Consider the following 14,999-nt stretch of genomic DNA (forward strand, 5'->3'; position numbering starts at 1 on the left):
GCATCGTGTTGTTGAGCCTTGGATGGTGTGAAAACAGTTTGGAGGGGCAGGGTAAATTGAGTGATTAAAAAAGGCCCGAGCTAGGAAATGGAAGGAAAAGACACTGAGGAGGTAGAGTTGACAGAATTTGAAAATCGATTGCATGTGGTGGCAGTGCTGGTGGCGAGGAACAGTAAAGTGAAAATGATGGGAACCAGTGTTGGTATTACTGGTAAACATTTAAGGACATCGGGAAGAGACAACATTGAAGGTGGATCTGGGCTTCAGGAGATAGGTTTAGATTTACGAGAGAGATACGTAATTTTCCTACAGGTGGGGTTATTGAAGCCTTGTGAGTAGATGACAAGACCAAGGGAGAAAGTGGGAGGAGCACAAAAAGAAAACTGCTGAGGGCAGAATCTTGGACAGTTACCTGTATTCAGGGGTTATGAGGAGGAGTAAATGATAAATCGAGAGTTACATAGTATTTACTTTGAGTCAGGCATATATATCTTTTAAAGACTTATTTATTTTTGACAGAGCAAGTGCAGAAGGGGCAGAGAGAGAGGGGTGACAGAAGACCCAAAGAGGGCTCTGTGCTGACAGCAGAGAGCTTGATGCGGGGCTCGAGCTCACAAGCCGTGAGGTCACGAACTGAGCCGAAGTCGGGCGCTCAACTGACTGAGCCACCCAGGCGCCCAGAGCTAGGCATAGTTTTGAGTGCTTCCATGTTATCCACGTATAGGGGAAGAGGACACTGGTTGGTTGGTGTGCTGTCGGAAGCCAGTTGTAGAGCACTTGAGGCTGAGAGAAGGCTGCTCTGTTCCGTCCTTAGGCAGCTCCGTACCCCTGCGCAACTTGAGCTGACATCATACGACCATCATTTTAGGAAGGTGTGGGAGACAGAGTGGAGGCCAAAAGTCGACCGTTATTTTTAAAAAACTTAAGGATGGGTAGCTCTTGGGTAGCTCAGTTGGTTAAATGTTGGATTTTTTATTTTGGCGCAGGTCATGATCTCACAGTTTTGTGAGTTCGAGCACCACATAGGGCTCTGTGCACTGACTGCACGGAGCCTGCTTGGGATTCTCTGTCTGTCTGTCAGTCTGTCTGTCTCTCTCTCTCCCTCCCCCGCTCCCTCTTCGTCACTCAAAATAAATAATAAAAAAGTAAAATAAAGTTAAGGATAGAGGGAAGGCGCTAGATAGGCTAGTACATTGAAAGAGAGAATCAAAAAGGGGTTTTTTTTTTTTTGAATGATACAGAAGATTCGTGGCAGTGAAACTTAGGAATATTTGGCATTGGAAAGTTAGACAATTTAAAAGAAGGCTGGTCCAGAAGGTATACATTTCTGTGGAAGTGACTGAGTTTTAAAGGAGAAAGTTCATTGATGGCAGCTAAAAAGCAGGAAGGAACAGAAGTGTTGTGGGAACGTACAAGAGAATATGTAGCCAGAGAGAATATGTAGAAAGGAATGATGATGTGTTCTTAATGTGAGCAGGCAGGACCCTGACTTTACTTCTGCAATCACTTGAGGCCTTGCTGTGTATCAGACAGGATGCACTGGAGCTACAAAGTTAAATAAGAGTTTTTCAAGCTTCTTTTTATAACTCACAGTAAGAAATATATTTTCGTTCACAACCTTACATATATACAAATGTATATGTTTCTCAAAATTCTTTTTAAAAATATTTTTTAATGTTTATTTTTGAGGGGGGGGAACGAGGGGGAAGACAGAGGATCCAAAGCAGGCTCTGCAGCCTGGTAGCAGGGAGCCTGATCGGGGGCTGGAACTCAAACTGAGAGATCATGACCTGAGCTGAAGTCTGACGCTCAACTGACTGAGCCACCCAGGCGCTCCTCTCAAAATTACACTTAACCCTCGTTATGCTCAATGTCCTCTTTTATCTTCTCTTCTTACGTATTAAAAAACTCGTTGGGGCTCACTAACTTGATTTATCCATTTGTGATGGATTGGCTCCTACTGTTTGAAAAACATTCAAATAAGATACACTAGGTGGAGGCGGTGCACAAAGTCATCTTCATTTGTGGCAAATAAGGAGATCACGGGGAGTAACATCCAGAGCCATGACTCTATGAACAAGGGTGCATGGGTCCCCTCTTCCTAGGATTAGGGTGAATGTTTGGGTGGGAAGCCTTGTCATCTCATGTCATGTAGAGCTGGGCATAACCCCACGGGGTGCCAAGGAGAAACATACCTGCCCAGGCACTGCTGTGCGAATGAAGCCTGTGGTGATTGCAGTATTAAAATGTGGTAAAGGTAGTTGGAGATCACCCCGTGGTTGAGTCGGGTTATCCTCTAGCCAGACCGGGCCCTGTCGTTTAGGGTGGTTTCGGTTTCCAGTTGCCTGAGTGAAGAGCTCAGCTAGAAAGAAGGGCGGATGGAAAAATGTGGGCCCAAGGTTGGTGATTACAAGCAGGTGGGCAGAAAGCTCAGGTCTTGGGGCCTGGCCGGTGACAGTAGTTGTCACTTAGTGGTGAACTGAGGGGGCCTGATGACAGTAGACCTGTACAGAGTCTGACACCGGAGTCTGCAGTAGGTGCTAGCTGCTAATGATGGATGCAGGTTTGAGTTCTTCAAAGCATGATGTGCCAGCAAGGGTTTAAGTCTGGAAAGCTCACTGAGGTTCTTTAACTTCTTGCTTTTCTGATGGGCAAATACAGCACATACTTATCACAGCAGTGGAAACAGCACAAACATGCACATGGAAAAGTCTTTCTCCCCTTCCCCAAATGGTACCTGTCTAGTGATTGTCTTTTTCTAGCTTATTCCTTGCTCATACAGACATTTAAACAAACTTATTAGGGCTCTGTTTCTGCTTTTTTGCAGAAATAGAACCTTTTTATACGCAGTATTTGAAACTTTACTCACTTAACACTATAGGATACTATTCCTACACGTTCGGAGATAATAGATCCAATGGTTTTTAATGCATTCATGTAGATACACATTCATGAAATATAATTTTAACTGTAAAATTTACATACTTTTTAAAAAAAAAGTGGTCTTTTTTCCTTGCCTCCTCCTTTTTGTTGATAATCGCACATATTTCCTTCCATATTTTTCTCTGTGCTGATATATACTTGTGTGTGCGGATGCACGCACGGTAGTAAATAGTGAGATTATATAATGTACACTTTGTGGTTTGCCTTTTTTCCTACTTAGTAACACCAATGCAGATTTCTCTAAAATATTTGTATAATTTATTAGTAATTTTGTATTTGAATACAGCATATTGTATTCATCTGTTCCACTATTAATGAACATTTACCTTGTTTCCAGTTTGGGGAGATTTTTTTTGCTTTTTGGCCACCTAGAACAATAAATACCTACTTCTATCCCATTGTTGTGTTTACATTTATGGAGATTAGATTTCTGGTTGTAGGATTGCTGAGGTGAAGCCTATATATGTTTTGCTTTTTTTTTAAATGTTTATTTTTGTTTTTGTTTTGTTTTTTAAAAATTTTTTTTTTTTTTTAATTTCTAGGAGAGAGAGAGAGAGAGAGAGACTGCGTGACCAGGGGAGGGTCAGAGAGAGAGGGAGATACAGACTCTGAAATTGGCTCCAGGCTCTGAGCTGGCAGTCAGCACAGAGCCCGANAGTGAAGCCTATATATGTTTTGCTTTTTTTTTTTAAATGTTTATTTTTGTTTTTGTTTTGTTTTTAAAAAGTTTTTTTTTTAATTTCTAGGAGAGAGAGAGAGAGAGACTGCGTGACCAGGGGAGGGTCAGAGAGAGAGGGAGATACAGACTCTGAAATTGGCTCCAGGCTCTGAGCTGGCAGTCAGCACAGAGCCCGACACAGGGCTCGAACCCACGAACCGCGAGATCATGACCTAAGCGAAAGTCAGATGCCTAACCGACTAAGCCACCCAGGCGCCCCTAAATGTTTATTTTTGAGAGAACACGAGTGAAGGAAGGGCAGAGAGAGAGGGGGACAGGCTCTGAAACGGGCTCTGGGAAGTGGGCTCAGCACTGACAGCAGCGAGCCCACGCAGGGCTCAAACTCACAAACCGTGAGATCGTGACCTGAGCCAAAGTCCTGCTCAACTGACAGAGACACCCAGGTGCCCCTATGTTTTGCTTTTCGTAGATGCCATCAGATCCCTTTTCTCAAAGGCTGTAACAATTCCCATTTTTGCAAGTAATGTGTAAATCTGTCTCTTTGCCCCTCCCCGCCACCCCCAGGAATTCTCTCTGAATTTTCCTGTCTGATGGATGAAAGTGGTGTCTCATTTTGAATTTGGATTTACATTTCTTCAACTATAGCTGAGTTTGATTGTGTTTTCCTCTGTTTAGAGGCCATCTGATTTTGTTCTTCTGTGGCTTGTTTATTCATTCTCTTTTTGTGTTTTTTCCCTTACTGTATAAACTTGTTTTATAAGGTAGGTATCAACTCCTATCATTTATCTGCATTGCAAATTTTTTTGTAAATCTTGACTGTTTACAGGAACTTTTGTCTTGCAAAATGTTTAATTTTTATTTAACCAAAACCTACTTTCCTTTTGGTTTTCCTCACTTGGTTAAGGTCCTCTCTACCCTAGATTATACATGTAGTCTCTTAGAGTTTCTTCAGAGATTCTTGTTTAAAAACATAAATTTACCTGCTATTTACATGTAACTTACATGTAATGTAAGTTAACTTTTTTCTCCTTCCAGATGGGCAGTCACTTGTCATTCTCTCTATGTTAAATAAGTTCTCCGCTAAATTGAAATGCCACCTTTATCATATATCAGCGGCTTTATAGTGCATTTAGGTTTTTTTTTTATGTTTGTCTTTAATCCATCTAAACTACATAAAAATACTAAATTTTAGGGAAAGCCATTAAGTCTTCCCATCCCAAAATGTGGATTGTCTTTTCATTTTTTTTAGATTTTATGGCCTTACCTGAGATTTTATAGTTTTCTTCATATGTGTCCTGTGTCTTTCTTATTACCTTTTTCCTTAAATATTGAAAAAAATATTTTAATCTTTATTCTTGAGAGAGAGAGAGACAGACAGACAGACAGAGCATGAGTGTGGGAGGGGCAAAGAAAGAGAGCGAAGCAGAATCCGAAGCAGGCTTCAGGCTCTGAGCTGTCAGCACAGAGCCTGATGCGGGGCTCGAACTCACGATCTGTGAGATCATGACCTGAGCTGAAGTTGGACGCTAAACCGACCTGAACCACCCAGGCGCCCCTTTCCTTAAATATTTTATATGTTTTGTAGCCTTCGTGAGTGGCCTTGTTTTTCCATTTTTTGATATTAATTTCTAACGTAAAGAAAAACTATTAACGTTTGAATATTTTTCTTGTATTATGCCACCTTATCCTTTATTCTAAATTTAAAAAAATTTTATTTAAGTTATCTCTACACCCAGCGTGGGGGTGGATCTCACCGTTCTTAGATCAAGAGTCACTCGCTCTTTTGACTGAGCCAGCTAGGCACCTCTCCCTATTTTCTTATTAATATAAGTAGTTTTCTTATTTGAGTCTCTTGTGTTTTCTAGGTATTCAATAATAGCAAAAAAGCAATAGTTTTATCTCCATATATTCAGTGGTTAAACCAATTACTTCATTTTCTTATTCCATTGGTTGGAACCACCAAGATGGTATTCACTAATAAGGGGGATATATCCCTTTCTAATTACTGATATTAATTGAAGTGGTTTTAATATTGCACCTTTTGGAATGATAATGGTCCATGTTTTTGATAGATTTTTGTCATTTATTGTAGTCTTCTGTTCCTTTTATTAGAAATGATGATGGAGTTTTCTATGATTTCAGCATCTATTGATAGGATTGCATGGCTGGTATAAGCATTCTTGACTAAGGATGTACGTCAGAGTACATTGTGCCATGGGGGTGTTTGGGGGTGCTCTAGGCCTAACTCTGGTCCTTATCCTCTCTCCTGTACCATAATGCCTTCTTAAGTGGTACAGTTTAGATTGTGGTTATGATCGTATATTGTGCTAGGAGTTATGATTCAAGTCTGCAGAATGTAAAGGTGAAATACTATGTACCATTTAACAAAATTTTTTAAAATGTTTTTTATTTATTTTTGAGAGTCAGAGAGAAACAGTGTGGGCAGGGGAGGGTCAGAAACAGGGGGAGATAGAGACTCCGAAGACAGGCTCCAGGCTCTGAGCTAGCTGTCAGCACAGAGCCCAATGTGGGGCTCGAACCCACCAACGTGAGATCATGACGTGAGCTGAAGTCGGAGGCTTAACCAACTGACACCCAGGCCCCTGCTATGTACCATTTAAGTTGAGTAAACTCTTGTGTTCGTTTTTGTACTATCACCATAAAGTTTTGGTATAAGTCATGTTGGCTTTATAAAAAAGTAGTATTTTTTTTTCCTGCTCAGAAATAGCTTGCATAACATGGTAATTATCTGCTGCTTGAGATTTAGGACAAACTGCTCACAAAATCCTTAAGGGTCTGCTGCCCCCCCTCCCCCCCCACCGGCCCCAATGGTATGTCTTTAACAGGCTTTCAGTGTGTTCTTTACTAACTGATCCAGTCAAGGATTTTTTCATCTGTAATCAGTTTTGGAAACGGTGTGTTTTGCTATAGAAGTCACTCGTGGTTTTTGTATGGAGTGTATCATGAAGTTAAGTCTCTGACTAGGGTTTTATTTCGTTTTGGCATCCACATCTTTGGCCATCTTTTTTCCACCTGCACGGTCTTTAAAACCTAAGAACTCTGATTATGGCATTAAATGGTCGATGGTGGCAAGATGGAACATAGAATGTGGTCTGGAGCATTGTCTGAGGAAAGGGCCTTGTGCTCTGGTAATCCTGCCCGACAGGGGTCTTGTTCGGGCCCCCCACCGAAGCCTCCCCACATTAGCCTAGTCTTTTCTATATGTCACTTTCTCTTTGTGCTCCTTTAAACTCTTCATTGTAATTCTGTTAGCTAGGGTGATCCTCAAAAAAGAAAAACCCACCCTAAAAACATAAACCAGAAATACAAGGGTAGTTTGTGTTGAGAGGTAATCAGACATTAAAATGATCCTGGGTTCTGGACTTTTCTCAGAATCTTGTGTGTGGCTTTCCCTTATCACAGCACAGGACACACTCCGCCCCTTCCCAAGTACTTTATATTTCCAGATTTTGGTTTTTTTGTTTGCTTTGGTTTTAATTTTTGGATAAATACTTCTTCTTTGTTTCTCAACCATGTGAATATAGATCTGTCTTACTGAACTTGGAAAGATGTATAGGATACATTGTATGTGAAATGTTTCATTTAAAAAACACAGCTGTAAGTATATAAATGCTTACACAAATATATGCTTATAGATTTGCTTATACAAATAAAGGTATAGAAACATGGAAACGTTTACCTTGGTGAGTGGGTTGTGTGGAGGAAACTACCATTTTTTAATTGCCCATTGCTGTTATTACTTACCTGTTTATTAGTTCGGTAACTCGAGAAAAGTTCTTTTCCAAAACCTCTTTATCTGGTTTCACCATTTCAGTTCATTCTTTTCTTTTATAATTACAATTACAGTCAGCCACTGTAAATCTGGCTCACATTAGCTAATCAAGATAATCACCTTCTGGGGATATTTACCTTTAGTTTCATCCCTCTCTTAGTGTTCTTTTCTGTAGGGCCAGTTTTATGATTAGCTTTAATGTTTTCACTCTTTAGTATTCAATTTTTATAAAGGACAGAATGTAATAAAACTGGTTTTCAGCTTTTTTTTATTCCAAAACAAATTTTTTTTATTCAGTTTTTTTTTTTAACGAAATCTTACTTGAATGCCCCATGTGTGTGTGTTTCACACGTGTGAAACAACTTTCATGGACCTATAGTTCTCAGAGTATAGTTTAAAAACCACCAGATAAGTGTGAAAATTCAGAGAAGCAGGCAGTAATCATACCATCCTCTGCAGTTCGAAACGTTAGTTATTCGCATGTGAACGCAGCATTTCATACAGGAAAAGCATTCAGGGGTATTGGCACCCATATGCTGTGTGCTCAAGAAATTAATATAGAGAATTGCATCTTTAATCAACTACTGGATTCTGTTACAATGTAAATGTCATTCTTAGGAAGGTAAATGGTCACTGCTGATTGGCTGCTGTTAAAACAGTTTTAGAGAGTTTGTTGGATAAGATAAGTTTGACAGATTGGATTTTTTAAAGTTTGTAGTTAAAAATAACCATAATAACGCCATTACCAATAAACCCCATTACATTTGTAAGTAATGTTTCTATGAAAAAATAACGATTTTCTGGGGTGCCTGGGTGGCTCAGTCGGTTAAGCGTCCAACTTCGGCTCAGGTCATGATCTCATGGTTCGTGGGTTCCAGCCCTGCGTCAGGCCTGTGCTGACAGCTAGCTCAGAGCCTGGAGCCTGCTTTGGATTCTGTATCTCCCTCTCTTTCTGACCCTCCCCTGCTCACGTTGTCTTTCTCAGAAATAAATAAAACATTAAAAAATTTTAAAGAAAAATAACGATTTTCTAAGAAAAATAGAATAGCATTGTTTTACAATTTTACGAATTGTCTTTAATGCTTGACTAAGTAGCAATTGGCAGGAATTCTTGCATCTACTTTTACATTCACTCTGTTATTAATATTGCTGGTCGTGTGGCCTCAGGACAACTCATCTGTAAATGGAAGAGATAATGAGAGTAAAGAGCCAAATGCCATCTTGATTTGATAATGAAAATAAGTGTGACCCCCTGAAGTCCCTGACCAGAGGCAGTTCCCCATCCACACTTTGCAAACCACTGCGTCCACCATACCTTAGTGGGGGCGGGGTGGGGGTGGGGGTCTGCCGTGCGTTGCACATCCTCCCTGAACTCTTTCTTTGCTTTGTTGCAGAGTCCTTTGGGCAGAATTATCCAGAGGTAAGAGTATAGTATTACTGTAAATTTAGAAATATGGTAACTTGTTAGCTTTTGTGTTTGGGTGGAAAATGTAGTTTGTTTCCCACCCCCCACCCCCCATTTTTTTGACAGTAGAATCATTAAATGTGATGATACCTTTTTTGCTATAATAAGGAGCTCAGTGCTTCATTTCGAGGAGGGGGAAACAGGCAATATGGTGGGAATCTCACCATAATGTTGTAAAACTTCTATAGTTCATTTCCCAGTAAATTAAAAAAAATACTTTGAAGGATGTGTCATCAACAGCACCATCACCTGCACATAGATTTTTTTCCTGTGTGCTTTTCTACTTTGAATCCGTGTTTTTGCATAGTAATAATAGTCATGTAAAGTTAAGTGTGCTTTACATTTTTTTAAATGTAATACTTGGAATGTGTTTCAATACTTGGAATGTGTTTCAGTATAGTCATGGTTGTTTTAAATGGCTTGATATGAATATAAAATAATGTATTTGACTTTCCTAATATTGCACAGATAGGCTGTTCTAGCGATTTTGTTTTAAATGATTTTTCTTGAAATAAATCTCAAGGACCATGATAACTGTGTCAGGACCATGACCCTTTTAATGAATCTTGTTATATTTTGCCTAAATGGCCCTTTACAGTGTGCACAACATTATACTGGTAATGTATGGGGTTTGTTACATCTGTTTCTAAAAACTCTCTGTTAGCTTTTATAAATATTTCATTGTTTTGGCTAGTTTAATAGGTATAAGAACACATGTGGAGATTATTTTGGTATATATCCTAATTTAAATTAAACAGAAATGTCAAACATGATAAAGAACCTTGAAGAAATAATTTGGATATTACTGGGTATTATTGTCTATATTCCTGTATTTGTTTTAATTTTTAGGAAGCCGATGGAACTTTGGATTGTATCAGCATGGCCCTGACTTGCACCTTTAACAGGTGGGGCACGCTGCTTGCAGTTGGCTGTAACGATGGCCGGATTGTCATCTGGGATTTCTTGACAAGAGGCATTGCTAAGATAATTAGTGCACACATCCATCCTGTCTGTTCTTTATGGTAAGGAATTCCAACATCATGTGTTTAATATGAGTTGAATTAGGGGGATGAAGCCAGCTGTGTGACTGCCAATCTCATTGTACTAGGTATTTTAGTATTTAGAGTTTTAAGTGTTCATCAGTAGTACAGTTTCTCATAGTATCTGTAGACCTTGAAGCCATACTGTCCTTGAAGCCCCATTGTGAGGGAGAAATTCACTGTCCTTGTGGATCCAAATCAGGCTCTGTTTGCGACTGTTTCAGGGCTGAGATGAGATATTTAGAGATGAGATGAGATGAGATGGCAGCTGTAGTACTATTTGTGATATCAACCTTTTATTTAGAATAGAAAATCTTGGTGCGCCTGGGTGCCTCAGTCGGTTAAGCATCCCAACTTCGGCTCAAGTCATGATCTCATAGTTCATGGGTTTGAGCCCCATGTCAGGCTCTGTGCTGACAGCTCAGAGCCTGGAGTCTGCTTCGGACTCTGTGTCTCCCTCTCTCTCTGCCCCTCCCCTCACACTCTGTCTCTCTCTCTCTCTCAGAAATAAATAAAAATTAAAAAAAAAAATAGAATAGAAAATCTTGATTAGGAGGGAAGTCTGCAAGTCCTCTACTTCGGCTTTGTCCAGGTTCTTGAATGTCAGGAGTTTCAGTGATCAAGAGCATGTCTCTTCCTTCACTGAATTATAGTTAAGCCCTTCTATCAGATAGATTGAGCTAAAATCTAACATAAATTCCCATTGATTTCTTTCTTAGTCTTTGAGACTACTGTATTTGCTTTGGAGGGTTTTATTTTAGGCAGCTCTTCTTCTAAATGAACTTGGGACCAAAACCAGCACCTCATCAGATCTGATGGAACTGTGACATGCTTCCTTTTCTATCAGTGGACGTGGCAGCAATATTGTAAAGCACCAGACTGGGGGGAGGCCTGAATCCCAGTCTAGGTTTGACTGCTGATGAGCTAGCTTTGGCCAAAACTTGTCTCTACTGTGCGGGCTGAGGGCACCAGCTTGGATGCACCATTAAAGCTTTTCCATTTCCTTTGCATTTCATTGTTTTTATTGTTGTGTTTTTGCAATATTTAAATAACTGCATATAATTTTTAATAGCTTGGTTAAAATGTATATAATTCACATACTATACAATTCACTCAGTTAAAGTGTACAAGTCACTGGTGTTTTTTGCTTTTAAAATTTATCTTTTTATTTTGAGAGAGTGTGTGCGTGAGCAGGCGAGGGGCAGAGAAAGAGTCCAGTCCGGCTCCATGCTGTCAGTGCAGTGCCCACTGCAGGGCTCCGACTCAGGAACTGTGAGATCATGAGCTGAAACCAAGAGTCAGACATCCAACTGACTGAGCCACCTTGGCGTCCCCAATTCTCTGGTTTTTATATATTCACATTGTGGACCTCATCACAGTCTTAGCACTTAGTAGTTAAAAATATACTACATATATTTTGGGGCACCTGGGTGGCTCAGTGGGTTAAGCGTCCGACTTTGACTCAGGTCATGATTTCGCAGTTTGTGGGTTCGGGCCTTGCATCCGGCTCTGTGCCGATGGCTTGGAGCCTGGAGCCTGCTTCTGGTTCTGTGTCTCCCTTTCTGTCTGCGACTCCCCCACTTACAATCTCTCTCTCTCTCTTCTCAGAATGAATTAACGTTTAAAAAAAAATTTTTTTTTAAATATACATACATTTTTATTGTAAAATAATATATAATCATGTAGAACATTATGGAAAATATAGCAAAAAAGTTTATTTATTTGGAGAGAGAGCATGTGTGCACAAATGGGGCAGGGGCAGAGACAGTGGGAGAGAGAGAATCCCAAGCAGGTTCTGTGCTGTTGGTGCGGGGCTTGAACCCACGAACCATGAGATCGCTACGTAAGCCAAAATCAAGAGTCAGATGCTTTACTGACTGAGCACCCCAGGTACCCCACTACATATAGTTTTTAAAGAGCAGAATTTGTAATTGTGCTGTATTCTATTTTATATTTTCCTTGTTTCCTCCCTAACACTGTCCAGAGAATTACCTGCTTCCGTTACCTCTAAAAACTTTTATTTTATGGCTATATATCTTCTCATGGATGAACTGTAACTTATTTAACACTTTTTTGTTGGTTTCTCTGCTACATGTTTAGTGAATGTCTTTGTGCATAAACGTTTTCTCTTAGATATTCATTCACTCAGCAAACATTGAACATGAATTAAGTACCAGGTACAGGCACTGAAGCTTTTTTAAAAAAAAATCTTTTTAGTGTTTATTTGTTTTTGAGAGAGAGAGAGAGAGACAGAATGAGAGCAGGGGAGGGGCAGAGAGAGAGGGAGACACAGAATCTGAAGCAGGCTCCAGGCTCTGAGCTGTCAGCACAGAGCCTGACGTGGGGCTCGAACTCATGGACCGTGAGATCACTACCTGAGCTGAAGTCAGTCGCTCAATTGACTGAGCCACCTAGGCGCCCCATGAGTACTGAAGCTTTCTGGGTCCCGTATGAGAACTGTGTTTGAGATTTCGTGGAGGCCAAGGAGGGAATGACCCATGTACTGGAGGACAGTGGTCAGGAAAGGCTTCAGAGGTGAGATGATCTCTGACTTCAAAGCTGTAAGATAAGTGGGTGTCTGCAGTTGTCGCCCAAGCAGAGGACACTGCACAGGTAGGTACACCAGCCTCAGACCCGCACGAGCAGGTGGGGAGCTGCCTGTTGTTCAGGACGGCGGGCTTGTGGTGCACGAGACGGAATATGGCAAGAGCCAGTAAACAGGTCCTCCTAGAGGACTCTGCGCCGTACTGTGAATTTGAACTTCACCTTGTAGGTAACCGTGCCGTGTTAGGAAAAAAAAAGACGTGATAAGTTTTTTATTTAAAAACCTGTCTCTAAGAAAAATTAAATTTAAAAATCTCTAAAACAGCTCTTGGAAAGGGACGCCTAGGTGGCTTAGTTAAATGTCTGGCTCTTGATTTTGGCTCAGGTCATGATCTCATAGTTCATGAATTCGAGCCCCACATTGGGCCCTGTGCTGACAGTGTGGAGCCTGCTTGGGATTCTTTCTCCACCTCTCTATATCCCTCCCCCGCTTGCTCTATCTCTTTCTCAAAATAAATAAAAATAAACTTCAAAAAAAGGAATAAATAGCATGTGGAAAAGAGAAAGATCAGTGAAGCGCAGTGATCCGGGCTAGAAATGATGAGCACAGTTGCGGTAGGAATGGAGCTGAGTGATGCAGATGGAGAAAGGGCAGAATTAAGAGTCCTAGTCCTGGGGCGCCTGGGTGGCTTAGTCGGTTAAGCGTCCGACTTTCGCTTAGGTCATGATCTCGCAGTTCGTGGGTTCGAGCCCCGCGTCGGGCTCTGTGCTGACTGCCAGCTCAGAGCCTGGAGCCTGTTTCAGTCTGTNGGCTTGAAGATACTAATGGGGAAGTTTTTAATGGGGAGGGGGAAATGATAGTTTGAGATCATGGTTGCATGTCTCCTATTATTTTATTGCAAGTAATTTGTTTTAGGAGTATCTTCCTGGGAGATGATAAGTGCTGTGATTTAGGAACATTGTCTGCCGTTTTACTGCTGTATTCCCAGCTTCTAGTTGGTTTTTTTTTCCCCCCAGCTTCCGATTTTGTACCTACTGATGGAATTTGCAATTGTAGAATACAGTATTATTTTTAATGAGCGAACCTTTTTCACTTGTTTCTAATTTAATTTAAAAATTTTAAATTAAGAAAATTGGATTCCCCTCTACTTTAACAGAAATACAAAGTTGCTGTGGGGGAAAAAAGGATATTATAATATAAAATGGTTTAAAGAAAAAACGGAATAGCTAACACTCAGTTCTGTAGGCAGATCACACTCTAAGGCTCACAAGAACAACAGTAAAAGCTGTCCCTTGTCTCTCCCCACTCTGGTGGGCTTTCATGATATTTATCTTCATATTTCTAGGTAACATGTATCTTTTTCTTGGTTTGTTAATTTCAGAAATTATCCATGGACATGCTGTTAACAGTGTTTGCAAGTTTTAGCTTACTGTCTTACCCTCTGTCATTCACTGAAGTGGGGCGGGTCACTGGCTTGTTTGTTGTGAACCCTCAACAAAAGAGCATCTTCAAACCTCTTTTTACGTTCACGGTCTCTAAAAAGGATCCTCTGCTTGTCTTTCTGAGGGGGAAGCCGACTGCAGGTGTGCTAGAGCTGGTGGGAGAGAGGCACCAAACTCGTTCGGTGTGCACACTTGAGCTTGATCCCTTTAATATTCACTTCCTTGTTTTACCCCAGCCCTTGCCCTGTCCCTTGAGTCCCAGGTCTGGGAATACATTCATCTTGTCTCTGTTACAAATACTTGTTAATGTTTTTTGAGCACTCATTATGTGCTAGTCATTGGGCAGAACTGCATATATACCGATCTTAATTCTGTCAGCAGTCTTCTGTTGGGTAGATAATACTGCTCCCATGTTATAGGCAAGGAAATTGAAGCTCAGAAGGGTATAGAACTTGACTAAGATTACACAGCGAGAATGTGTAATGTTCCGGCTCCAGTTTAAGTCTGACTGTTGACCTGCGTTCTTAACCAGAGAGGTGTATTGCCTACTGAGTTCCTCGGTAGCAGCTTCTCCTCTTTGCAGAATTTGGATGAATACTGGTTTGGGGTTTATTTGTTTGTCCCTTCTGTTTTCCTTTTTTTTTTTTTTAATGTTTTTTATTTATTTCTAGGAGAGAGAGAGAGAGACAGCGTGAGCAGGGGAAGTGCTAAGCCACCCAGGCGCCCCATCCTTTTTTTGTTTTTTAAATTGTATGTATATATGTATGTATGTCCCTTCTGTTTTTCATTTGTTTTTTTTTCCCCTCCCCCCTGCCTTCCTGTGGGTTTCTTGAACATGTTTTAGAATTCTACTTTATCTTCAGTAGTCCCCCTTTATCTGTGGTTTCCCTGTACGTGGTTTCAGTTACCTGTGGTCAGCCGCAGTTTGGAAGCAGATGATGCTTCCCGACCTCCTGTCCGAAGGGTCATAGCAGCCTAATGTTGCGTCACAGCGCCTGCGTCACTTCCTCCCTCCCACAGGCGCTTTATCGTCTCAGGTCATCACAAGAAGAGTGAGTAGAGTACAACAAGAGATTTCAAGAGAGAGATACC

At 40.8% G+C, this 14,999-nt stretch overlaps 1 protein-coding gene across 3 annotated transcripts in view; it reads left to right on the forward strand.

Moving 5' to 3' along the window:
- The window catches only part of RBBP5 (RB binding protein 5, histone lysine methyltransferase complex subunit), a 38,075-nt gene that overhangs the window by 1,737 nt on the left and 21,339 nt on the right, over positions 1 to 14,999 (forward strand). For all 3 annotated transcript variants that reach the window (XM_077771940.1, XM_077771938.1, XM_077771939.1), the window contains exons 2-3: positions 8,810 to 8,835; positions 9,730 to 9,902. In XM_077771940.1, the coding sequence (XP_077628066.1) occupies positions 8,810 to 8,835; positions 9,730 to 9,902 (199 nt within the window). The remainder of the gene's footprint in view (positions 1 to 8,809; positions 8,836 to 9,729; positions 9,903 to 14,999) is intronic.

Source organism: Crocuta crocuta, unplaced genomic scaffold (genome assembly GCF_008692635.1).
Source record: "Crocuta crocuta isolate KB4526 unplaced genomic scaffold, BGI_CrCroc_1.0 scaffold318, whole genome shotgun sequence".
Taxonomy (NCBI): Eukaryota; Metazoa; Chordata; class Mammalia; order Carnivora; family Hyaenidae; genus Crocuta; species Crocuta crocuta.